Source organism: Alternaria atra (assembly GCF_907166805.1).
Source record: "Alternaria atra isolate CS162 genome assembly, contig: 28, whole genome shotgun sequence".
Classification (NCBI taxonomy): Eukaryota; Fungi; Ascomycota; class Dothideomycetes; order Pleosporales; family Pleosporaceae; genus Alternaria; species Alternaria atra.
In genome coordinates this window covers 454,699-480,253 of record NW_025091326.1, presented here as the reverse complement: position 1 = coordinate 480,253, position 25,555 = coordinate 454,699, and the positions used below count along the sequence as shown (strand labels likewise).

General features: G+C 50.7%; 9 protein-coding genes across 9 annotated transcripts; 4 read left to right on the top strand and 5 right to left on the bottom strand.

Moving 5' to 3' along the window:
• Nucleotides 1-1,470: 1,470 nt before the first annotated feature.
• Nucleotides 1,471-3,558, bottom strand: ALTATR162_LOCUS7207 (uncharacterized protein; the record flags this gene model as incomplete). Its single annotated transcript, XM_043314835.1, has 1 exon — nt 1,471-3,558. One exon carries the CDS (start codon nt 3,556-3,558, stop codon nt 1,471-1,473), a length of 2,088 nt encoding a protein of 695 aa, XP_043170770.1.
• A 574-nt stretch (nt 3,559-4,132) lies between these two features.
• On the bottom strand, nt 4,133-5,285 carry ALTATR162_LOCUS7206 (uncharacterized protein; the record flags this gene model as incomplete). Its single annotated transcript, XM_043314834.1, has 2 exons — nt 4,133-5,224; nt 5,280-5,285. 2 exons carry the CDS (start codon nt 5,283-5,285, stop codon nt 4,133-4,135), a joined length of 1,098 nt encoding a protein of 365 aa, XP_043170769.1.
• A 503-nt stretch (nt 5,286-5,788) lies between these two features.
• Nucleotides 5,789-6,186, top strand: ALTATR162_LOCUS7205 (uncharacterized protein; the record flags this gene model as incomplete). Its single annotated transcript, XM_043314833.1, has 2 exons — nt 5,789-5,860; nt 5,917-6,186. 2 exons carry the CDS (start codon nt 5,789-5,791, stop codon nt 6,184-6,186), a joined length of 342 nt encoding a protein of 113 aa, XP_043170768.1.
• Nucleotides 6,187-7,147: 961 nt separating this feature from the next.
• Nucleotides 7,148-7,842, top strand: ALTATR162_LOCUS7204 (uncharacterized protein; the record flags this gene model as incomplete). The annotated part of the gene is made up of 4 exons (XM_043314832.1): nt 7,148-7,184; nt 7,288-7,345; nt 7,426-7,547; nt 7,598-7,842. The coding sequence occupies 4 exons, from the start codon at nt 7,148-7,150 to the stop codon at nt 7,840-7,842; spliced, it is 462 nt and encodes a 153-aa protein (XP_043170767.1).
• Nucleotides 7,843-8,202: 360 nt separating this feature from the next.
• Nucleotides 8,203-9,355, bottom strand: ALTATR162_LOCUS7203 (uncharacterized protein; the record flags this gene model as incomplete). The annotated part of the gene is made up of 3 exons (XM_043314831.1): nt 8,203-8,293; nt 8,344-8,761; nt 8,830-9,355. The coding sequence occupies 3 exons, from the start codon at nt 9,353-9,355 to the stop codon at nt 8,203-8,205; spliced, it is 1,035 nt and encodes a 344-aa protein (XP_043170766.1).
• A 712-nt stretch (nt 9,356-10,067) lies between these two features.
• ALTATR162_LOCUS7202 (uncharacterized protein) lies at nt 10,068-12,691 on the top strand (the record flags this gene model as incomplete). Its single annotated transcript, XM_043314830.1, has 3 exons — nt 10,068-10,163; nt 10,212-11,899; nt 11,947-12,691. The coding sequence occupies 3 exons, from the start codon at nt 10,068-10,070 to the stop codon at nt 12,689-12,691; spliced, it is 2,529 nt and encodes an 842-aa protein (XP_043170765.1).
• Nucleotides 12,692-15,182: 2,491 nt separating this feature from the next.
• ALTATR162_LOCUS7201 (uncharacterized protein) lies at nt 15,183-16,903 on the bottom strand (the record flags this gene model as incomplete). The annotated part of the gene is made up of 4 exons (XM_043314829.1): nt 15,183-16,018; nt 16,074-16,310; nt 16,362-16,466; nt 16,522-16,903. The coding sequence occupies 4 exons, from the start codon at nt 16,901-16,903 to the stop codon at nt 15,183-15,185; spliced, it is 1,560 nt and encodes a 519-aa protein (XP_043170764.1).
• Nucleotides 16,904-17,429: 526 nt separating this feature from the next.
• Nucleotides 17,430-18,630, bottom strand: ALTATR162_LOCUS7200 (uncharacterized protein; the record flags this gene model as incomplete). Its single annotated transcript, XM_043314828.1, has 2 exons — nt 17,430-18,319; nt 18,414-18,630. The coding sequence occupies 2 exons, from the start codon at nt 18,628-18,630 to the stop codon at nt 17,430-17,432; spliced, it is 1,107 nt and encodes a 368-aa protein (XP_043170763.1).
• A 1,953-nt stretch (nt 18,631-20,583) lies between these two features.
• ALTATR162_LOCUS7199 (uncharacterized protein) lies at nt 20,584-22,311 on the top strand (the record flags this gene model as incomplete). The annotated part of the gene is made up of 2 exons (XM_043314827.1): nt 20,584-20,756; nt 20,808-22,311. The coding sequence occupies 2 exons, from the start codon at nt 20,584-20,586 to the stop codon at nt 22,309-22,311; spliced, it is 1,677 nt and encodes a 558-aa protein (XP_043170762.1).
• Nucleotides 22,312-25,555: the final 3,244 nt, after the last annotated feature.

Below are 25,555 nucleotides of genomic sequence, written 5' to 3'. Positions count from 1 at the left end.
CTCCGCAAGAACGACATGTGCCATGACAAGGGTCGGATATCGCTCTTGAATACGAGCATCGAATCGGCTCGTCAAAAAGACTCTGATATGGCAACCCGCATTTTTTCCGGAGTCGTGTATCCTCGCGAGACTTTGGGCTATAGTATCGCCCTCAGTAGACTCATCAAGTGCATCCACAATAATAAAAACCTCCTTGAGACTTTCCACAGTGGAGCAGATCAGTGGTATATGCTCATCTTTATTGCAAGGGCGACTACCTTCCTTGAACTTCTCTTTGTATAGTACTCTGCCTCGTTCGAGACACAAAGACGAAGCTTCAATCATTCGCCTCACGATGCTCGCGGCAAAATTTTCATGTGTTGTTTTTGCGCGATCACGATGCTCGCAGAAGAAGTAGACGACTGCTGTGGTATATGTACATAGCTGCTGGACGTCTCGGATGATAGAAGCACAGAAAAGCGTTTTTCCCGATCCTGGAAGGCCCGTTACCCACATGGTGCCAATATCTGAGTCTTTCCAATCCCGTACCTACTTGGAATGTAAGAGCCATGTTCCAGTGCCGGAATATGGCAGCTCAAAGCACTTGCAAGGCTGACATGGGCACCATCGGATGGCGTTGGAGAAACCCACATTACCACCTTACGTGCTTCGTCACGACTCACCTGCGTACTGAGCTGTTCGGACACATGCTTCATATCATCTGAGAGTAGGTCTTGTCCTATCTCGATGCGCCGCATCGCGGACCCGTGGACCGTTTAGGCCAGATGCTCAACATGGAGCATGTATACTCACGCCGAGTTAACCTCGATGGCATTCGCAAGTAAACAGCGCATACGATGAAGTCTCTGCAAGGCACCTTTCGTCTCTTTCTCTTTGAACGACCACATCAACTTCTTTCCAAAACTCCTCGCTTCTTGACCATTGACCTGCTCGCATTTGGCCAGCGCCCATTCGATCGAGTTGAGTGTAGATTGACACTCTTCAAAGATGCCAATGCATTAGAGGGCCTGCAGCGCATCGTCCGAAGCGTTTTTAGGTGTTGATTCTGCGGCTTGCTGAAGTTGAGCGAGAAGGCTATTGACAGCAGCAGTTTCCGTCAGCAGACTCCGGATCTCGCTAGGCGCTTGCGCGACTTTAGATAAGAAACTATATCCCTCGATGAGTAAGGCACCACTTAATTGCACGAGCTGAGCGACAGATGCGACCGTGCTAATGATATCAGCCATGAGAATTGAATGCCGGCAAACACACGAAATTGATCGTTGTGAGTGTGCGGAGTGTAGGAGTCTGCAAGGGCAGGTGGGGAGCACCTCTCTCAGGGTCATCCGATGCTGCTTCCAAGAATCAATGTCGTATCTGCAGTCCTAGCTTTACACAGACTTCAGATTCTGGAGCCTAGAACACGACTGCAAGAGCATACACTCAAAAATCGATTTAAACTATGTCCATCTTGCCACCCAGCACAAATCATCAAACATCCCTCCAGGATCTTTCCGTTGGCAGTGCCTCTTCGTCTACCTCATTTCTCCCCTGAAATGCTTCCACTAAACCCCTCATTTCCTTCAGATCCTGAACAAGTATGCTGACATTCTGTTTCGCCATTAACAAAAGAGCGTCAAGTTCCTTCTTCTTAAGAGGGCCCTGTGCTGCTCTGCTAAACGACTGAGGCTGAGGCTGAACCACATAACTTTCTGGCCTATGAAAGTCCAACAGCTCGTTGTCCTGAGTGCTAGTATTTGAGGCACGTGAGAACATGCAGGCTAAAGGCCCACGGTACTTTCCGCGCCTTCTCTGGATATCGTTAAGTGTGCGCCAAACCTCCCATTCGCGCTCCCAGCATCCGGCCAAAACCTTGTTGCTGAAATCTACTATGCGCTTGAGTTCTGCAGTCTCTTCCTGTAAACTGAGATTCCCTGCATCGAGTTCCCTAATTTGGAGGTGCCTTTGCTCCAGGTGCGTGCTAAGATCCGGAATGAGATCCTCTTCTACGCCAATGACGCGATCTTGGAGACCGTAGATAGCAGTATGTAACTTTCGGACAAGATGTATGTCTACCGGTGTAACCGACGTGGAATTGCTGGGTAGCATGGGGCCAGGAAATGGCGGAGGATGCGGAGGAGCTGAATCCTGGATGCCGTTGTAGTGAAGAACGAGCTCGGATGGTGTTAGTAGAGAACGGAGGAGGACGAAGACATGCTCTGGTACACAATCAGGGGGTGACGGTGGGTGATGGCGGGGGTCGTCACTTGAATCATCGCTGGAGCTTGATGACGGAGGGTAATAACCTGGTGGTACACCATTGGTCAGTTGGGTTCGGCTCTCTTCATTGCCTCCTCGTAGTGGCAGATTAGTGGGCGTGGGAGAACGGTAGACAGTGTCATTTGGACTCAAATGACTGTAATGTCTAAGACTAACATCATTGGATAATCGTTGCTCTTGCTGCTGCTCTTCATTTTCTACGATACCCTCCAGTGACTGCGACCGAGGTGATTGCCCATGATGAAGACGATCATGAAACTCACTTCCAGCAATCGGGTAACTAAAGTTTGGAACAAGGTCGACATCTACCATAGTAGTAGGGGGGGTATTTCCAAACCCTGTACCAACAGTGGTAGAGCTACGTTGTACCCTTTCTCTGATTCTTGCCCGGATTCCGGGATCGACAGCCTTATTGTGTAGTATACTGTTAATCACTGAATTCCATTTCAGTAGTTCGGGCTGTTCGGTTCTGATCGACGCACTACCTGGCAGTCTTGTTGAAGCATGGGCCTGGGTTCGTATTTGTGATGAGGTTGCTTGAACTGTTGAGGGAGACGAGTCAGTCTGTAACACTATGTCAAGAGTAGTTTCAGAGGCAGCTATCGGATGCGGTGGTACGGTGGACATTGACGTCGTCGGTAAGATGCGTACTGGAGTAAATGCATCCACATTGACCACCCCACCGAGGTCGGTGTATACACAATTATCCATAGGGAAGTCCATGAAACCGTCCCATTCCCTAGTACCAGGTGTGATCGGTCCCCGAGGTGGAGACGGCTGTCTAGGAGGTGATAGTATACGCTCTGAAACCTGTGCTCGCCGAACTGCAGGCGTCCGGCCACTCCGCTCCTCCCACTGCCTTAGGTTTTCTGTATTCTGTGACGCCGTCAAGTATTCACTCGGTACAGGCCTTGGAGGCGGCTTCCGCTCTCCTTGAGTGTTCGGACGTCTTACTGGGGTCCTATGCACCTCCTGCCTAAGCTCTCCACCCGGCGGGCCAGCGTATATTGGCTCTACGTCAGATGCCAGCATGATGCTGTTGAAAAAAAGCTGCTCTCGCGGATATATGTGGCCTGTGTATGGACCTCTGTCGATGATTACCGGGAGTTCGTCAGGCGAACCACTACCTCTGGGCCCAATACGTCCGTCATCAAGGTCGTTCTCAATCTTGTCAAGTGCCCTCTTCCTCTCCCTCTCACGTTGTCTCTCCAGCTGTTTTGGTGTAGGAGACGGCTCGTGGATCGTGTAATAATGAGCAGGGCGCTGAAAGGGGTGTTTGAGCCGCTGGAATGATGGCATATTCGTGGTTTGGGCGCTGGAACTCGGGTGTCGTAGATGCTAGATGCTAGATGCTAGATGATCCAAGAAGGCCAGGATGTGGGAACTAGTGCTCGATCATGAGGACGCATGTGTTGTTTGGCCATTCCATGTGTTCGATTGTGACAAAAGGGCGTTTGTGGTTGTCCTTGCTGGTGATTCGCTTCAGTGGCAATCGCAGAGCTTTGCGTGACCATGTTGATGTCCGAACACGTCAATCTGCCGTAGGGTTGTGTTAGCATTCAGGCTATCTTAGCACAGAGAACAGGAAGGGCACGATGGATGTTGTGAGAAAGGCGGTCCTGAGTAGAAAGGGTACCGTGATGTATTTAGGCCTGAGGGTATTATTGCCGACAGCGTTATAAATATACACTACTTGTATTGTAGTCTCTTCCAGTGAGACACCTACTGCGAAGCCATGATCGTTGTTCGGGGTATGCAACAATCGTAAATGCGCCAGGGTAAAAGAAGAAACCGCTCCATGACTATGCAACCGCGAGAATGCAGATGAAACGCCCCCATACCGTGTAATCGTAAACCGTAACGCCGAAGAACCTCAAAACCTCTTCTTAGCCTTGGCAGCCATGGCCGCTAATTTCTTCTTTCGTTCTTCCTTCTCACGCTTCAGTCGGTTCTCCTCAGCCAGTGCCTCAGCGTCTTCCTTCTTAGCAACCTTGAGGGCTATCTGTTCCTCCTCTTCGACGTCCCAGATACCACCTTCCATGTCAGAGGAACCATCCGAGGCATAGTCTTCTTCTTCGTCTTCCATATCACTAAGTTCGTCCCAGTCTGCATAACCGTCGTAGCGTCCCTTGGCCGGGTTCGGTTTTGCCTTGACGGCTGGTGTTCCATTGCGACTTGATGTTGCAGGTGCACTTGCTGGACGGGCAGTTCCTTTGTATCCAACTTCGACAGGCTTCTTGGCCGGCCGTGCTGTACCTTGATAACCAACCTCAACTGGCTTCTTCTTGTCTTTTGATAGGTCGGCTCTTGGGTCTAGGGTTCGTGAGGGTAGTCCAGCAATGGGCTTCTTGCCCTTTGCCCCGGCGCTTGCTTCTGCCTTGAGTGCCAAGCGCTCTTTTCGTGACAATATCTTTGTTGGCTCATGCTTGATTGGCGGAGCAATAGGCTTTGTCGCGTCCTTCTCTTTGGCTTTCTGAAGCATAGCGAGATATCCTTTCTTAGGTGCGGCGGACGAGGCTGGTGTTGATGTGGTGGAGGCGGGTGTAGGCTTGGGCGCAGGCGCAGTGGTCTTGGGTCTAGCAGCGGGTGCATTTGACGACTGTAAAGGCTTCCGGATGGGTGGGATTGCTGGTTTCGATGATGCTGGTGCGGCAGTTCCACGGTATGGGACAGCTGTGGTAGATGGGGATGGAGTAGGTTTCGACGTGGCAGGTGACGAGGTGGCACGCGCCACACCATTTGCCTGCGCTGATCCCCCGACAGCCTCCTTCCTCTGTATCTTGGCTTGTCCACTCTCGACCGGTCCTGATGCCTTGCGCTTCAGCTGAGGCATCTGCGATGCGCCATTTGCCCCTCCAACTGGTCGCGACACTGGCCTAGGGGCTCCGGCAGGCGGGGCTTGTTTGGGTACTGTCGCCTGTGTCTTCACGCTCGGGTCGATTATAGACATGATGTCTTTGAGAGACTAAATGATTCAGTCAGCACACGGGAGCCGGCGTGAATGAAGTTGGCGGACTCACATTCATAGTGGGCAGCTGATAAGCGTTTGACTCAGGGCTACCGGTCGTCAAATCGATTGGAGGGCAAGTTGTACATGCTTTCCGGGTAAGAATCTCCGGTGTAAATAGTCGTCGGTGACTGATCGCGCGCGCGGACGAGGCGAGGCGCACGGGACCGGTCGAAGATTGAAGAGGCGAGCGGCCAGAGAATGAGCGGTCGGCGGCGGCGCAGACAGGTCGGTTTTATACCTTCGGCTTTGCCTAGCCCAGCCACACGTGACAAGGCGGGCGTTTTGCGCTAGGCGCTTCGTGGTATAGCGCAAGTAGCGAAATCCCACCAGAAGTCAATATTCGCGGACCTCGAACTTTTTCTTCTGAACGACAACCTACAGCACGAACTTGTAGCTTCAGTCTCCGGCCCCGACGGTACGCATCACTCTGGATTTCTTTCCAGCGGCGCAATACTGACAAGCGCAGGTTAAATCGATTGAACTCCTGTTCCTACACGAATCACCAAAACCGCAATCACAATGAAGCACCTCGCGGCATACCTCCTCCTCGGCCTTGGTGGCAACACCTCGCCCTCTGCTGCCGACGTCAAGGTAAGAGATCTACCCACGCCTCTCTATATCGTTGTCTAAACCTAACACTGCAACAGGCCGTCCTTGAGTCCGTTGGTATTGAGGCTGACTCCGACCGTCTCGACAAGCTGATCTCCGAGCTCGAGGGCAAGGACATCAACGAGCTCATCCAGTCCGGTTCCGAGAAGCTCGCTTCCGTTCCCTCTGGTGGTTCCGGTGGTGCTGCCGCTTCCGGTGGTGCTGCCGCCGCTGGTGGCTCCGCTGAGGCTGAGGCCGCTCCTGAGGCCGCTAAGGAGGAGGAGAAGGAGGAGTCTGACGACGACATGGGTTTCGGTCTCTTCGACTAAGCGCATCGCCGAACTACGTCCGATTACGAAGTATGATACCGCCAATCTCTCGACTATCACGAGAATCATGCGTCATGAGTACGATTTGGGGAGTGTCGAGCGTGCACTGCAAGGGATATGGAGAAGGATACCGCGGCACTTGTAGAATAATTGCCTGCTGAGATACCCGGAACGAAGCCATGCACCTCCAAGTATCACAGCAAGTCTACTTGTCTTTTGTTACTACGCCATGCCCTTGTGATAATCGTGGTTATTTGAATGCGTAGTTATTGACCAAGGGCGAGTCGTTCCGGCGTGCGTTATGTTCCTGCTCGCAACAGTTTTGTCGAACCTTGTGGATTATATGTCACTCGTGGAATTGATAAGAAGTTGCGATGATCGTGAACAAGCATACTAAAGGCCATCATAGTCTCCGCCAACCACTGGAGCAACTACTGGGATACCCAGATAGGCTTGAAAGGGTAGTTTTCATGTAAACCTATCGCGAAGATCACCGCAATCGCTTCATGCTTCTCCTATGAGTGTGGTTGAGATAGCAACCCTATCGTGCATATCAAATGGAGTAGCGTTGTAGCAGAGTACTGAGACGATAGCCGATTTTTTGACATAATGCCCATCATGTTTATATGTTCCCATCGTGTTGGCACCTCGTACTAGGAAGAAACTGAACAGGTGCAGAGGTAAGAAACTGCGGTGCTGTCTACAACAGCATGTTTTAGGAAGAACAACAGTATTCATTACCTTATAGACTTCTCGTTTATATATTATGTACACTGTGTTCCTGTTCTAGTTTGTTGTAAGGTGGAAGAATGACTGCAGCTGGACCCGCGCTAAGGGATCTCGCTTAGCGCACGGAGCAGCTACACCTTCTAATTGTGAGCAACATCGAAATTAGACGACCGACAACTACCCTCGCGACCCCAACGAAGTTCTCCCATCAGCTACTTCGACAATCGCAAACATGGCTGACGCTGACTACGATCCCGAGGCCGCAGCTGGTACGCTCTTGCCCTCCCAACGAGCCCTTTCCACACACCCGCACCGCTTTCCTTGGATACATACACGCACAATGTGACAGGACATGGCTAACGAAACCAACAGCCCTTAAGGCGAAGAGGGCGTTCCGCAAGTTCTCTTACCGCGGTGTTGACCTCGACCAGTACGTCTCCCGATCCCCACGACTCTCCAAATCCGACGGGAAATGTATACAAATGGTGGCGGTATTCTGATTGATTGCAGGCTCCTCGACCTTGGCTCTGAGGAACTCCGCGACCTCGTCCACGCCCGTGCCCGCCGCAGGTTCAACCGTGGTCTCAAGCGCAAGCCCATGGGTCTCATCAAGAAGCTCAGGAAGTCCAAGCGTAGGCAACACTGTCCGCACAGTCGACGGGATATTGCTAACTCAAAACAGAGGAGGCCAAGCCCAACGAGAAGCCCGACCTCGTCAAGACCCACCTCCGTGACATGATTGTCGTCCCCGAGATGATCGGCAGCGTCATCGGTGTCTACTCCGGAAAGGAGTTCAACCAGGTCGAAATCAAGCCTGAGATGGTCGGCCACTACCTCGCAGAGTTCTCCATCTCATACAGGCCTGTCAAGCACGGAAGGCCGGGTATTGGTGCCACTCACTCTTCCCGTTTCATTCCTCTCAAGTAAACGAACTGGGTTTTGGTTGCATGGGTTCTTTCGTGGGGCGGATATGTACTTGACGACCTACAATGAATACAGGTGTTAGGTTCATTTACTCTCGATGGCTATGACGTACACAACGATCATGGCGGGCATGAAGATAGGGTGTAGATAGCACCACCATCACATTCGAGATACCTCCACACTGCTTCCTTTGCTAAGTGATGTGTACTTGTTGCGATTGAGACTTGTCAAATCCACTCACTGTACAACACTTGACATGTCATTCAACACTAGATGGAGAGACACGGCACACTACTAAATCCAAGGAGAGTGGTAATTACATTGGGTATAGTTAAACTAAGGAATGAGCAGTGTGTACTTCCTCTACCTTCCAAGGCGCATCTCAACCTTTGCAAAGTTATACAGGGCTCGTAAGAAGACTTGATAATTGACACCCTTGTTGTCCGGCAGGTGGCTTGTTGTAGGTTAGTAAAGAGTTTGACATTTGAGTAGGGGTAAACTTACAAGATCTCGGTCAACCTTAGCTGCCACGGTGGATACCCCTTGAGTTGCACTGTAGGACTAAAGAGAATCAAGAGATCCGGCTCACTCGAGACATGGTCGTTCAACTGGGCGTCAATCAAATCGGTGTTGATCTGCTCTTGTCTTACATCGCCCTTTTGCGCCATCTCGGCTAGTGTGCGTGTCAAGTCGACGATGGTGTCGCGGCCGTCGTGTTCAGAGAGAAGGAGAACGGTGAGGTGCTGACGTTCGTCCTCTTTAAGATCGTCATCGGCGCTCTGAGGAGGCGTGTTGGGAGGGGAGTATGATGATAGGTGGGGTGCGCGAAGGGAGAGAGTGGGCTTTCTACGGGGGCCGAAGTAGGCTTCTAGGGTTGACCAGATGGAGGCGTGGGTTTGAGGCAGGTAGTTCTTGAGTACGCCTGTTGAATGTTGTCAGCCATTTCCCTACCCTTGCGTATTTTGTTTGGCAGGAAGATTGTAGACTTACCCGTCCGTTCATAGACACTCAGAAACGGTATGCCGGCACTCGCTGCCCAGGCTGCTATCTCACAGACATCGTTCACTAATCCTTCCAATCCGGCTGTACCCTGGCTTCCATCGTCCTCTTGATATTCAACAATGACACTGAGGTGCTTCGGCAGTTTCTCAAGGTCCTTGACATCGTGGGCTATGAACTCTGGCGTACGGTGATGGTACTTGAGCAGAGAGACAACTTTCCCTCTCACGAGTCGGTAGGCGCGGCGGAAACGGAAAAAGATGCTGAACAGGAGCGCGACGACATGGTAGATAGCGAGATGGAGGAAGGTCCTGATGGGGCCTGCAAGAGGCTTGCGGTTCTGTGATGCGCGTTGGCGGCGGTCGCGAAGGGCCTTCTTCTTTTGCGCTTCCTTTTCGCTATCCGATGGTTCAGAGGGAAGGAAAGGCTTTAACAGTTCCTCGCGCTGCTGGACCGAGAGTTGCTTGCTTCGTCTAAAAGCGGCTTCTTGCTTGGGGGTCAGGCCTGTGGTAGCCATTGCGGGCGGTGTGGAGGGTGTTGAGCGACAAAATGAGCTGGACAGTCGACGTCTATGTATGGGGAATGAGGCAGTTAGAGTTTAACAGAAGGAGGGAAATAATGCGCGCGTTAGCTGGCCATGTCTGGTAGACATAAGATGATGGAATATCCCAGTGAGGCTGGTGCATACGAGGTACGTGTGGCGGCCGTTCCTGCCGAGCGTAAGCCAAGTATAGACGCGCATCCTGCCTGCTCCGCCATGCGCTGAGGCGTCATTACGTGGAAGCTGTCGCAAGTATCTTGAGGCTGTAGATACTCAAGCTGATTGTTTTGGATCTTTGTATACGTCCTACCAAGACAGGATTGGTGGCATCATAGTGCATGAGGTTACCCGTTGCTCCTTCGGCTGGAGCTGCTGCGACTGCGGCCCAGGGACCGAGGCGTGGGGTGCGACAAGCCACAATCGTCGACTTGGACATGTTACCAGCTAGATCACAACGCGCAAATACACCTACAATCAGAAAGACCTACTCTCTGCACCATGCGGGAGTGAAAGAGTAACATCCGCTAGCACACCTGGCAACTTCATGCTTTGCGACGATTCAAAACACCAGCTCCGGGGCAATCGAAGCGGCATTGGCCCGCTGAGTAGCTGCGATAGACGCCCTTAATACCATACTCGAGTGATACCCAACGCTGCAGGCGCATTTTTTCTTCTCTCTTCTACAACAATGCAGCGCATCAGCTCCGACGGATCGTCGGTACTTACCCACCAGACTTCGAGGACATCGATACGCGCACCACAGTTCACCCTAGAGAAGTTCACCGTAAGCAGCCATACAAGTTCAGGGGAGTTTTTATATTGACTTCCGCAGAGCAAAGACTTTCTAGTCAAGGACTTCATCGAGGATCTCTCCCAAATCGCCGTACCTGCGACACGAAGGTCTGGAGGCGCCGCTAGTCAGCAGACATTTGACCCGAAACCGCTTATCCGCACTTTCGAACATGCCCTCACACGACTCAACAGTCTATCCGAAGACCTGGAGGAGAAGGAGTCTGAGCTTTCAACAGCTGTGCGCCGTGCAGAGCTACAACACAACCAGAATGTTGAATCGCTAGGGAGGAGGCTGGAGGCGGCTATGGACAGGTTCCAAAGGCTAGACAGTTCGCTGAATGGCAATGACGAGGGAGGCTCAGACACAGGGGGCAACGTTGCGATGCGCATTGGAGAGCGACTCGAAGAGCTCGATCGCCAACGGAAAAGAGCCCTAGACGCAAAGTTCCTGATTGAATGCTGGCAGGAGGTCAGCGAACGGGGCGAACTCATGATCCTCGAGGACCAACGAAAGAACGGCGACATAGTGCGATGCGCCGAGATTGCACGCCAGCTGCTGCGCATCAGCACGCGTCTCGACCCAGAGGGCAGCCAGCGAGTCAACGGAGACGTACCGAACGGTATGAAGAGGAGAACTGTACATCAGTCAAGACACAACACGAAGGAGGTCATCGAGAAATTCTTGGAGAATCTTGAGCAGGATCTCCTCAGCAAGTTCCAGGAATGTTATGCACGTCCAAACTATGCTGGCATGCGCGACTGTGCCATTGCGCTGAAGGGCTTCAATGACGGAGCTAGTGTCATCGGAACCTATGTCAACCAGCATTCTTTCTTCATCGACCGCATGCAGTTGAACGGAGAAGAGCTGGCGACGGATGTAGAAACTTGGGATCGCCTTCAGGATCCTGATGCGGAACCACCAGGTGTAGAGCCCACACTGCAGTCTCTCATCGACGAAGTCAAGATCGTCGTTCAAGATGAATCTGCCATCATTAAACGAGCATTCCCGTACTACGAGGAGGTGCTGATCAAATTTCTGGAGCGCATCTTTCAGCAGTCAATACAAAGTCGGTTGGAGATGGTGCTCGACAAAGCAGGAGAGCTGTCATCACTCGCTTTTCTTCGCTCATTACAAGCCTCCAGAAGCTACATCACACAATTGGTGGATGACTTGAAATCACATGGGTTGACAGAGCATCCAGAGCCTGCTACATCGGCCGTCGCTGCTACGCTTGACCAGCAGTTGGAAGAGCTCTTCTCCTCCTACTTTATCGGAGAGAAATACATTGAGCGAGAGAAGAAGAATTTGGAAGAGTTGTACTCGTCGTTGCTGCTCAAGTTTACCATTTACCACTCGCGGCGCAGCAAGATGCCTACTTCCTACTTTGGGTCGCTGGCTCAGCGAGGCAAAGAGTTGGCGGCGTCCGCTCGCGACAAGTATATGGAACGACTGGAAAGTACCGAATTGCCCGCCAGTCAAAAGGCGACGCTTCTCCGTATTGCTGGCTTGAAGGAAGATCAGCAGGAGAAGAAGGACATTGAGGTGACCGATGAGGATGGCAAGCTGTCGCTACCAGTCGCCAAGCGTATGCTCAAGTGGTTGGCAGAAGGTGTCGGGCGTGGGCTCGAGCTTTCGCCTGGTAACGAGACACCCAAGGATGTGCAGATACTGCTTAACCTTCTACTACGGCAGATGGGCGAGATCTACCTGGAGACAGCACTAGACGCGTAAGTCATAAATTCCTAAGCTGAACACATCACTAACATTGATCCAGCGCACAGGATCATGCCGTTTCGCAAGAGAACTCCAAGACACCCCCTGATCTCACTCACCTCCCATCGCTGCATGCCATCACTACAATCCTACATCTTCTCCAACAAACCACTACAACTATCCTTCTCCCCCTCTGTACACCCAACCTCACCATCCACCGCGAAATCGAGAAGTCCACTAACAACACAACGTCAACTCTCGAGTCAAAATTGTCCAACATTCTCAATCTCACATTAACAGCGTCGCTGAACTGGGTGAGCAGATGTTTGTCTCAACAAAAGAAGACCGACTTCAGGCCCAAAGAGGAAGACCTCATGGTAACAAGCGAGACGCAAGCTTGTCGCGACGTCTCTGCATTCCTGACCCGCGTCGCCTCCCAAGCCTCTGCTGCCCTCTCTGGTCGCAACCTCTCTTTATTCCTCGCTGAACTCGCTCGTGGTCTGCGGTCCCTCGTTCTAGCCCACTTGCTCAAGTTCTCCATCTCACAAGTAGGCGGTCTCAGTGTATCCAAAGACATGAACCGCTACGTTGAGCTCGTAAGAGGATGGCCTACAGGCGATGAGCTGGAGCCTGGAGCTATGGATGTTCTGACGGATGTCAGTACGTTGTTCATCATTGGACCTGAGGCGCTGAGGGACAGGCTCAGGGCCGCGGGTGGGCAAGATGCGCAAGAGCTAAAGGGGTTCATTGCCAGGAGGGACGATGTTGGAACTGTTGGGGTGCAAAGTGTGCTTAGTGGCTTGTAAAGTCTTTACATTCTTATGAGACTTGCGAAACTATTGCGAGCTACATGTGGGGCAATTATATTCATACAAGGATCGTGATAATGATCTATCTGCTTAATTTCAGCCCTTTCGCAGGTGTGACAGATCACAACGCTCACTGCTGGCACGTTGCGAGTTCGCGACACCTACGCTGCCCATATCGTTACGTCAGACGCACTCTACCCAGATGGTGACGGCGTGTCTATTTACTTCAAGTTTACGTTCACATTCGTAGTCATTACTCGTCGCTCACCATCCACCACACACTAGCTGACTATATATCGCATCATCCTCGACAATCAAGCCCACCGCGCTCTACTCCTAATCATCGCCCGCTGGGAGATCGAAAGGCGCGACCAAGAGATTACTGCACCTACTAAGACTAGTCGTATCACAAATCATAGGAGCACTATCGTGACTGGAAGCGAGGCGCGGCCCCAGGCAGCTATGTGAGCGTTTTCAACCCCTCGTGACGTTCGAGAGTCGCCAACGGATTGGTCTCTAGCACTCAGTATAACAGCAACTATCCACTCCTGCATCTGCTAGGCGAGATCCGAAACCAGATATACCATTACGTTATTGGAGGTCATGAGGCTGCCCCAATCTATGGGGAAGAAAACACGAACTACGTGGAACTGGAAGTTTCTCTCTACAATGAAGCTGGTGAAACCGAGCGATGCTGGGCCGATCCATTCAATCTCAGTCATGTATGCAAGTAGCTCAACCAGAAAACTAAAGCCTTGCCCTACACACTCACCGTCTTCCAAGCAAGACTGTGTACCGAGTTTGGTATGTTACTGAGCTTGCTCAAGGAGGACAAAATGAAGCTCATTATACTATTTCGTTCGGTTTCAAATACCACCACAACGTCGATAGTTGGTGGTACGAGGTTACAATTCCGGATGGATTGTACGACTGTACTAGCAAGAAGGCCGCTGTGTCTCGTGTTACTTTTAGTGCAGGCTAAGAGAGCATGGTGAGGCGATAGGTTGGATATACAGATGCGAGTATCTTTCTCGAGAACAACATCTTCAGTATATTGAGCAGACTGAATAGATATACTTCGAATTAGAGTTCGCAAATAAAGAGTAGAGGGTAGTAATGAGCTTTCACATGCGTACTCTTAGTTCAGTAAAACTAATCTTTCTCGGTTATCTCCTGCTAGAGCGCGTGCTTGCGATCCGACTCAACACACATTTTCTAATGATTGTTAGCTGCACACTACGTCTGCAATAATCCCTTCTTTGATCTCAGCGACGATGATAAGAGTCTAGATACTTTCTTGAGCGTAGAATCGCAGTCGGAAACTATCATCGGTGCGTGGGGAGTTCATTACAGATACCCAGACCTTTCTTTGTAGATCGCCTCAAATCTCTCAAACACATGCTGGTTATGAGCTGACAGTAGCTCCTGGGTAAGTAAATCTGACCTACATAGCCCGTTAGCAATAACATATTGTTAGTCTACGCTCATGAAGAATGACTAAATCACGAGCATACCCTGACCTTTACCTCCATCCCTCTAATAACCCTCCCCACCTCCTCGAAACACTCCCGCATGGGAACAGTCGCTTCTACACCGCTCGGACCCCACATCCTTATCTCCTTGACCTCTTCATCCGTCAGCGACGTAGTCGAGAAGATGGCGTGAACAGGCGGTAGACACTCCACAACCCTTACAACCAAGTCCAGATGGGTAAGCCCTGTGAACTTCGCTAGAACGCTCGATGCAAACCACAGTTTTGACTGGCCCATCACACAATCCACTTTACCAAACAGACCGATGCTATACAATGGAAGAGCGAGCTTCCGGATTAGTGACAAGTTGTGTGCACCGATTCGTTGCCAGAAACTCGTAATAAGAGGCAGGTAAGCCTTGTTTGCGATGCATCGGTACAACGCAGACACTGCAAAAAGCAAAGAAGTAAGCCCATACTTCTTTTGATGTCTGCCAGCTTGTCAGGAGGAAGTTGTGAAGTATGCCAAAGGCAGACATTGGAGGACTTGAATGTTATGGCGGTAGTGGAGGCGGACTATAACGGATAACACAGTGGAGTGGTGCTTGTTGAAGATATATCGGTAAATCTGCTGGCGGATCTCGAGAGGAAGTTGTTCGAGGTGCGATCGGGCTATCCGGGTTGATGTGGGCGAAGAAATATGACTTGGTGTTGCTGAAAATAAAAAAGCCGTAATGCTAACATCATTTGAACAAAGCAGCCTGACAGCTCTGTAGGACTTTTGGAATGTGAAGCCGGCGGGCCGCCAAGGTGAAGCGATGAATCAGGTAAAGGCTACAATCAACTATGTGAGTGCAATATTGGAGTGATTCGGGCTCGATAAGCAGCCTGAGCGATTGAGTAAATTTGGGGTAGGAGCGTCTCGTAACTTCGAAAGACCCCTATTAACCACCATAAACAGCCGATTGTCAATACATTACATGCTAACATCTGTTCGACCCGCTTATTGGTACACTGTTATAATTTTGCTGGTTTGTCAAATGCAAAGAGCGACCTCCCCTTCTTCTCTCCATCTTGCCACACCCACCCGCTCTTACCCACAATCTCTCCCATACCACTAGCCATTTTTCGCATTGTGCTATCATCACCATGATTTGCGAGAAACCTTTTGTCACTGCTTTTCAAGCGACCGATGATGTGAGCTCGAAGCGGGCTGCCGTCGCGGTTGAACTCTACGGTGTATGTTTCGACAACAGCCTCGCCGTCTGGATCAAAAATGAGCTCCGGCACTGGCACATCAGTGATCTGCGGTGGAAGCGGGTTGTCCGTAGGATAGAAGCCGTCTTTTCTAGGTTCTTTCGACAAGATCACGACATACTGATAGCTCAAGACACCGCCATTGCAGAGAACCAGTCCTTTGTCACCTTTGCCGTCTCTTAGTTGTCTCGTCATATCGGTGAGTGCGTGCATCGAATAGTTATTGCCAGCTCCACCGAACGACGTCAGGCCGCCAAGTACTGTCAATGGTTTGTTGCCACCAACGACAGGTAGCCCGAGATGTTGCGCCGCAATCTTAGGCACGATTGGAAAACAAGAGTAGATGTCAAGGATATCCATCTCCTCCTTGGTCGCACCAGAAACCTTCAAACTGGCATCAATGGAGTGAGAGATACTGGGCGAAGAATAGAAGTTCGGTCGTTTCCAAAACTCGTCTGCATCTTTCGTTCCTGCGCCACCAAGCGGATATACCCATTTCGACTCTGGTGTACCTAGTTGTTTGGCGAAAGATGTCGATGTAAGGATAATGGCAGAAGCAAGATTAACAGTGTTGAAAGCATTCATAAGCAAGGGATCTACGCAAATCCGATGTAAGCGTTGGCTCCTAATGTGGAAAGAGGGAGGTCGTACAAGGATGACATATCATTCTGTTCTTCTTTCCAATCGTCCCGATCTCTTCTTCACTACTTGAACTTCCGTAACTCCATGCATACTCATTCTTCTTGGCGACTTCAGAAAATTCAGCATACAGCTTTGCGCTTTCATCGTGGTTTGCTTTCAGCGTCTGTCCGCGATGCGCACGGAATGCATTCTCGTAAAGTGGGTAGACATGTATCGGTGCACCGATCTTATGAATAGCGCCGAGGTCTTCGCGAGAGTCAGTAGAGGAGAGTGATTGCCAAAGAGAGGAAACCGCACTATTTCCTAGGTCTCGGCCTGTTGGTGTAAAGACCGAATCTACGGCTTCGGATGGCGCTGTCCAGCCCGGTGGGGGGAGCTTCTTTGCAGCTGCGCATGCCGATACTGGTAGAGTTAGTGATGGTGGTGGCGATGACAAGGAAAGATAGGTGGAACGCACATGAAGCTAATGCCTCACCCCCGGTTACAACCGCGACTTTACATTCGCCTTTTGCAATTCTCTTGGCCGCCTCGTCGAAGAGCTTCCCCGGTTTATCACCCCCATGCTCAGAGTATCCCTTCCATTTGAGGGTCCGTTCAACGCTCAGCTTCTCTGCCAGAAGCCCCGGCAGATCCGGGTACGGCCAAGTCCACGTCTTGACGACATCGATGCTGTCGATCGCTGACTGGAGATCGGTTTGCGAAGAACACGCAGTGTCGCCGATGGCTTTCCGAATGGCTTCCAGCATCAATGTTGCGGGCTCTTTTGCATCCGCGATGGCGTTTGAGCGATTCTTGATGTCGCCCACGCCGATAATGACGGGGGTGTTTGAGGACACCATGCTGGTTTACGAGATGGGCTGCAAAGCGAATGCGTATTGAACCTTCGTTTGCACAAAGCAGCGTCTAGTCATGGTCGCATACTGCAAAGATTGAGGAATGATATTAATTACATTTGAGAGAGTCATGACTGGCGTGAGGAGTAGGATTTGCCGAGGTACACACTCGGCGCGGACTACGGCGCGACTCCCAGGGATTACTTATAGTCTCCTCGGGCTTTTACCCGCCTGGATCTGAATCGGCACGAGATACGTGTATGTAGAAGTAAGGATCGCATATGAGTAGGATGAGGGTGGATGTGTTCTAGCTGGAGAGATGCGATGGTAATACCTCGGCACCTAGATAGTGAAGGGAGCTACTCTAGTGATATCATATGATGCAGGTACAAACATCCGAACCTGGTTCGAATAGGTACAAGTATGTGTTGAACTGCCAATGTTTCAATTCGAGGCTACTCTTTTCGATTCGGCCCACATACAGAGATGCCGATCACAAGACCGCCTTCAATACCACCGAGCGAGTAAGTCTTCACGTTGACAGGTAAGTTCCTTCCGCCACTTTTGGTGCGGTACTGGCTGGGGCGTTCCAATCTCTCCATGCAGCATATAGCAACACGACGAAAGCCTGTCCCTCAGGGTTAACACCCTCCAGTGGCGTCCTCTGGCCCTCATTCAGAGAGTTGACGACCGGGGCCGCTATACCAGTCTCCTCATCTATATGACGACCAACAGCTTCCAGCTTCGTTGTCGCCCACTCCGTATACCGCTCTCCGAAAATTACAGGCTCGAGGATCGCCATCCTGAAAGCTGTAGCAGCCATTAATGCCGTCCCAGCGACCTCTGCAAACCAACTCTCGTCATCGAGATAATTGCGTAGCAAGCCCGAAGTATCAGTATCAGCTTCCATGGCGCCATCAAGAATCCCTCGAGTCATCTTCAGTAACGCCTTCTGCTCGTCCTCGGTTTCCGACGCATATTGAGATTTCCGTAAAGTAGCCAAGACCCTCGCCATTCCAGCTGCAGCCCAAGCATTGCTCGTACACCATGCGCCGTCATCACTCTTCACACTGCCTACACTCTTACCATTGGCTATGTGTTGCCAATACCCTTTTTGCGTACTCAGCACCTCGCAGTATAGCTTGCATTGCCGGACGCTCTCCTTCACCATGCCTATATCTGCGGTGAAGATACCGTGGTAGGCGAGGGCAGGTGGTACCATGTAGATGAAATCCGCCCATAGGGAAGGGTACGCATCGCGGTGCGATATGGCATCATTAGGATATCTAGGCGTAGTAGAAAGCAGATCGCGCAGTTGGCGGTCTACGGCGGAGAGATATGGGTTGTCAGACCCGGGGAACGTTGCTGACTTGGAAAGGAGGAGAGCAGGGATGCAGAGGGATGTTGGATCGGAAGATGAACCTAACATTGCTGTCAGCATACTGTTCCTCTTCATGATGTGTCCAGTAAGTACTGAAGTCGCAGGGCTTACCATTTCCTTCACAAAGTCTCTTACTGTCAGTTTGTATGAATGGCTTCACATACTGCAGTGCTTCTATATCCTCGATCCCCAACTCTGGTATCTTACCCCCCGGAAATGGGTTATAAAAGACACCAACTTGAGGGTTCCGGTACTCGAGTAGCGCTTCGAACACGGTCCCATACTCCCAGCTGTGAGCTGCGTTTTCTCGCGCTCTAGCTAGCACTTTGTCAACCAGAATCTGCGGAATCATATTGTGTACTTTGCGACCGATGTGTCTGTATCGGTGCTTCGAGCCGACTGGGGCATGGAGCCTCAGGGCGCGTGAAGATACATCTGCGAAATATGACGTTGGCGTCGCCTGCGCCCGGTGGCACGCTGGGCGCCTTCGCTTCCTGCCGCGGAAAGAAGCTTGGTGAGGGGTTGTTCCTTCTTCCAAGCTCTTTTGCCGAAGCTTGACCCAACGGACTTAACTTGACAACGACAAGAAACAACATGCTTTTCGAGACAGGCTCGAGAGGTGAAGGGGCGGGCAAGTTGTCGTGGGTTTGCATGGGCGCGTATGACCGCCGTATGGCGTGATTTATCAGAGCTTAGCTACTTTACGGCTAAGATTTGAGAAGTGCTAGCTCTAGAGGTATGTGTAGCATCTTGGTGCCTGCCTTCGAAAGCGCGCACAGGTAGAAGGGCCGACATCAAAAGACATCCAAGGGTGTACGCAAGACTGTAGGGCCAACGATCTTGACTGGGAATGAAGGGCAATGCAGTGTAATCAAACTGACGTGATCTGGTGGTAACACCCCGGTTTTTCTCGAGTATTGGTAGGAAACACCAACACCAACAACGTTGCAGAGCCGGATCCTCGCATGGTGTCGTGGATCCTAGGCAACATACCTTGTATGCCTCGCTTCGAAGCTTCTCTATTGCAACATTGTGATATTCATGTGGAGCAGTTCAGCGGGGTGCACACGTTGACTGAGGTTGCGATAATGTAATGCCAAACGGTAGTAGAAGTTTCGTCTAGTACTGGGAGTGTAGCGTGAAGCAAACCTCCTCTAGTCCGGAATCCGGATACATAACTAAAGCTGCTAGGCTGATGTTTAGTTTGACAGTGGGTCGCGCCATGTTTGCATAGCCCTAAGATTGGTGTACCCACCAAGAGACCCGCAACGAATATCCTCCAAGCGACATCCAAGCTCATGGGATCCTCTCTGGATGAAAGTGTTACGTTTTCGAATCTCAGCGGTACGAAGCTGAAGATAAGAGTATCAATTGTAGTGGGACACTGTGATAACGAAGTAGGCCTAATTGCATTGCAGGTTCAAGGTGAAAATTTTCTAAGCAAATTTCGATTCGTCGCCCTACCAAGCGTGTTTGTACGCGGCAAATGCAGTCTTGGTGTCATTCGGGCGCTTGTCCGGTGAAAACACACAATGTCACCAATGCCGCTCCCCAATGAAGCATGAACCGCCATCAGCACGAACCGCCATCCCCACGATCCCCAGGTTCGGCAGTAAACTGCCAGTCTCCATTCACTCCGTGATAAACTCCACGCCTACCCAGACCCATCTCGCAAACCATCGGCGGGTACCTCATGCGCTAGGACTTCTAGTCGCGTTTCCAGAAGCTTGTCCCAGCTCTAGACAACGCCTGACTTGAACCTCAACTTCACAATGCGCGGTTTTCATCGGCTCAGCATCTTAAGACCTCACCCCGCACATCGGCCCGCTTGCAATTCACCCTTCAAACACCAATAGATGGACGGTGCCCGTGGCGCAAGGGAGTAAAACCGAAGGATTCCGCTGCGCGCAGAGTGGACGTCATCCGACGTCTCAAGCAATAGGGCGCAACCACCACAACGAACGAGGTGATTTCCCCCGCCTTTTTTCCCTGTAGTTTGCCACTACCTAACGATAATTGGTTCCCCAGACTCCCCTACTCATGGTTCTGACAAGGGTCTGGGCCATGATCCCATACGATGGAGAATGAGGTTAGCCACCGAGCGTACCACGTTTGGAAAGGTCCGACATGGAGTATTCCTGCTCCCGCGCCGGGCCATAAACCACATTTGAAAAGTCTGCTATCACGACCGGTGCATCCTTCACCCGTCCTTGACATAGCCTTCTATATAACCGTCTGACATTCCCGCGTTGGGGGAAAGCAAGATTGGTATTGAATCAAGCCTTCCTTCGTCTCGCAATACATCATGCCGAACCACTACATGGCCGACGAGAAGCCTGAGGCTGCGCCGTATGGCTACGAAGAGAATCAGGTTGGCTTCGAGGAGCCTTTTGTCCATGGCGCTGCTACTGTCGGCGGCGAGACTGGACGAGGAGGAGACACACATCGTGGTTTGAAGAGTCGACACATCCAGTTCCTGTAAGTTCTTGTTCTCCGGGGTCGCTAAATCGACTGCTAACACTACATCAGTGCGCTTGGTGGTGCTATCGGAACCGGCCTCTTCATCGGATCTGGATCTATTCTTGCCCTCGTCGGCCCTGCTCCGTTGTTCATGGCCTACCTCAGTATGATGCTTGTCGTCTACAATGTGATGAATAACTTGGCCGAAATCGTTACTTACCTTCCCATGCGCGGAATCACCATCCCTTACTTCATCAAGCGATTTGTAGACCCCAGCTTAGCCTTTGCTGCCGGATGGAATTACTGGTACGCATACGCGATTCTCGTCGCTGCCGAAGCCACGGCTGGAGCCATTCTTCTGGACTATTGGGAGACGCCTGTTCACAGCGCCGTCTGGATCACCATCTTCCTCATAGTCGTTTTGTTCCTTAACATCGTCGCAGTCGAAGTTTTCGGAGAAGCAGAATTCTGGTTTGCCTCGATCAAGTTCTTGACCATCATCGGACTAGTCATCCTAGGTTTCGTTATCATGCTTGGTGGAAGTCCCAATGATCAGGGCCGACTCGGATTTCGATACTGGAACAACCCAGGCGCATTCAAACCGTACATAGTGGAGGGGAACTCCGGGCGTTTCTTGGCCTACTGGACTGCTTTTGTCCGTGCTGGTTTCGCCTTCATCACCTCACCTGAACTAATCGCGCTTGCTGCTGGCGAGACCATCGCTCCCCGCCGCAACATCCCCAAGGCTGCGGGTCGCTTCATTTACCGTCTAGCCATCTTCTACGGTTTGGGCAGCTTCATCATCGGAGTTATCGTTCCATCTGACGATGACCGTCTCCTCAGTGGTAGCTCCAACGCTTCTGCCTCTCCCTTCGTCATTGGTATCCAACGTGCTGGTATCCAGGGACTGAACCACGTCGTCAACGCAGCCGTCTTGACATCTGCCTGGTCTGCCGGAAACGCTTTCTTGTACTCCGGATCTCGTGTTCTTTACGGTATGGCTCTTAACGGAGAAGCGCCTAAGATCTTTGGCAAAACCAGCAAAAAGGGTGTACCATACGTGGCTGTCCTCGCTACCTGGGCTATCGGTCTTCTCGCTTACCTGAATGTCTCAAATACCGGCGCCCAGGTCTTCTTGTGGTTCTCCAACATCTCTACCATCTCCGGATTTATTGCCTGGATTGTGGTTATGATCACCTACATCCGCTTCCGCAAGGCCATGATTTTCAACAACTTGCTTGAGTCACTCCCTTACCGCACACCGTTCCAGCCATACCTTACATACTTTGTCCTCGGCGTAGTGTCGCTCCTGACCCTCACCAACGGTTTCCAAGTCTTTGTGCCATCCAAATGGTCCGTATCCGATTTCCTGGCCGCCTACATCACCATTCCGATTTTCATCGTGCTTTACGCCGGCCACAAGATCTACTTCAGGACGGCGTTTGCGATTAAGATTGAGAACATTGATGTTACAACTGGTGTGCGGGAGATGAACGAGCTGTGCAAGGACGATATCTCTGGTGCGCCTGTGCCGAAGAACGTTATGCAAAAGATTTGGTACTGGATTGCATAGATTGGCACCAAACGAGGACATTATGTTTTCGACGTGCATGTTTTTGAGCTTTCTTTATTAGATACCATCAATCAATGACATCGTTATGACCATCCAGTCCGCCTATCCTTTTCCATACAAACGTGCTGAGTCTATGGTGCAAAGATTAGATCATGGTCTGGAAATAGCAGATCAAACATATGAGGAGCCTAACAAAGTCATTGCTAGTCTTCCCTTGTTTCTGCATTTAGTCTGTAAGATCATGGATTCTTTCGCGATAACGCAACGCAACGAGCCACCCACACCTTCCGCAATCAAAGTTACACCATATTACGTATTCAAGGGGTAACTCTGACTCTTAAGCTCTCGAAACACCTTTAAATGTATCTTCACTCGCTTCCTATATTTTTTCTTCGTTCAAGGATTTTGAGACTAGCTTTTCTGCTACGATACCACACATCAACTCAAATACAAGAGCAAAGAAATCTACCATGACACGAGAATCAAGTCCCAATCAAGATCTTCCTTACGAAGAGTGGTACGCACTAGGTGAAGTGACTGCAGCGCGTAACGCACCACGGCCGCACCAACACGACGCTGTCCTCCTGGAGCTATCTCTGCTCTTATCAATACGCGAAGATGTTTTTCGCATTGCCGATATCTCGCACACCAAACGAAACCATTGCTATGGCGGAACTTTTGCATAGGGCTAGACATCCGAGCACACGTGCTGGCTACCTTTAAGGCACTCTTTGATGCGTGGTACAAGCGAAGATTTTACGTCAACTCTGGAGGTAAGGTCCACTGAGATGGATAATACGTAGTAACGAAGAAGGTTGTACTTTGGGACAAAATGCCTACGGATGCACTCTCCTGGGCCGTTACCAGCCTGCGTTAAAACCCGAGGAGGCCCGGGGCTTATCCAGGAAGCCAAGACAATTCTCAAGAGAGGCTTGTTGAGATTTAGCCCTCGTCTTTACCATGCCTGAGAGGTTTCTGCACCTTCTGGCAGCGATACTACGTGCCAAATCACCGCCGCTATACTTCAACCTGTCAAGACTGTTACTACCAATCTCACCATTAGAGAGGTCCTTCCAAGTTCCGCCATACAAATATGACGACTTTCCTGTCCGAATCGTACCTCTACATACCTTACTCTGAAAGTGTTCGCTATATCGCGCATCGATACATGTGCAACATAATACATAGATGACACCTTTAGATTACAGCTTTCGTAGATGCAATTACACTTTGGGAAAGAACCCAGGCACACATTGGGGAATCGACACCAGTTGCAAAAGGATTGACGCGGTACGAAGAAGCCATGGCTAGATGGTTCCCAAGACGCGGTCGAAAAGCCTGTGTGCCAAGTCCAACGTGTCTGGCGAGTCGAATGACAGCTCCAGCCTGGGATGTTTCGAAAACGTACAGGATCACGAAGCTATACAAGAAGGCATGTAACGACGATGACTTTGTAATATCGTTCAACTTCGTTGAGAGCATCCAACACGTTGGAGCACTAAGTGAACATCGAATCCGCCGTGCAGTACTTCAACTGAGGAACATTATCGCACCAGAACGTGCACTCGCGTGGAGTTTGTCGATTCCTGGCAAAAGGTCCCTAGGTAGCCGAGTCCCCATGTCGTCTAGATACGCTACTTCGCACTTTCTCAAGGCTGTTCAATGACACTTGCCTCATTCGGTGCATCCATAGGTTGCTACAGCTAACGCACTTAGAGCGAAAGCACTCTTCACGATATGACGTGAGTTCTTATATAGATAGTTGCTTTCATCTTGAGGCTCTGTTTGTGCTAATGCATGTATAGCTTTGATCCCCGCGATCAGAGCCTGTATCGCATCATCGATTATGAAGCCTTGAATCGAAGCCAGAGGCCCCGCATCTTCTGTGCTCACGCGTTATGTCTAGCAAAATCTGTCCAAACGCCAAGGTGACGAACGCCTCGTCCGCAGACCATATTCTGATCTCCATCCCCCATTGGACGACACGAAGCGAGCTTCAAGCATACCTATAATACAGTAGCTGTTGTCTTTACATTTCGGTTAGGGAGCCGAGTACTCGCGCAACGGACACTATGACACTAGGCATACGAAGCGTGAAGCGCGAGACAAACATCATCTTGTTTAGAAACAGCCACATGGATGAAGGTCTTGAAGATCTTGCCTTGAGTCTGTTCAGTACCAAGGTGTTCCGTTGACATGTTTGGAACAAACTTACCTAGGTATGCTTTCGCTGAAGCTTTATACTTTGATCAGGCGAAATGCATTCGGGAGAACGAAACGACCTATCCATCTCCGTAACTGGATGGCACATCGCCTTTTTTTTTGGCCTAGCGTTTTTGAACTGCACACCCTGCTAGTGCTCGTATATGCACGAGTGCATTGCATAGATATTCCTCGGACTGGGGTACATCCACGTGTCTACGACGCGGAAGTGAGCGATTGCGGCAGCCTGCATTACCCTTGTCAACAACCTGCATGACATGCTTGTCGCATCGTAACAGAAAGCAACAAGCTACTGATGCGAGTCCAGAACTGTTGATAGGATACTTTTGAACATTGTCGATTTCGTAGATACGTCTAGACGACCAGGCCTCCGGACCCTAGGAGAACGATAGCTCAATGAACCTGACGACAGCAAGGTACATTTTCAGACCTGGCGAGGCTTCTCTGTCAAATTAGAGAAATTCGGAAATGAACAGTGATGTATCACGATCCTAAAGCACCAATGGGCGAAGTGCCAATCGCTCTCACCGGTTCAAGCCACACGTCTGCACGTTTGGCTCGGCATCGGCAACACCTATATGGATCAGCGAGTCATGCAACTGCATCTTTCCTGGACCGATGCTGTCCAAAGCCGTTTTGTGACAACTCGCTAATGTACCTTTGCCCTTGCCATCACATTTCAGCCTCATCCGGATCGGCTGCAGATATCACCGGATCAACAACAAGGGATCGTTCTTTGAGGGGTGAGCGACTTTGGTTGTTGTATCATTAGATAGCTCAAAGAAAGTATCAGGCAGGCTTGCGATAACCGTTCTCACAACAACTGTTGTCAAATTCGTCCCAACTGGACACCCACGTATGAACGAAGGATCGATGACCAGCACGGCCTATCGAATGTCATCATCTTACCGTCACCGTACATCTACTTCGCTACCACTGGAATCGACGATCATGTTTAGGAACCAGACGTTACCTTGAGATTGTCTTGAGATATGAGCTGCGTTGTTCTTTCTCACCGCCG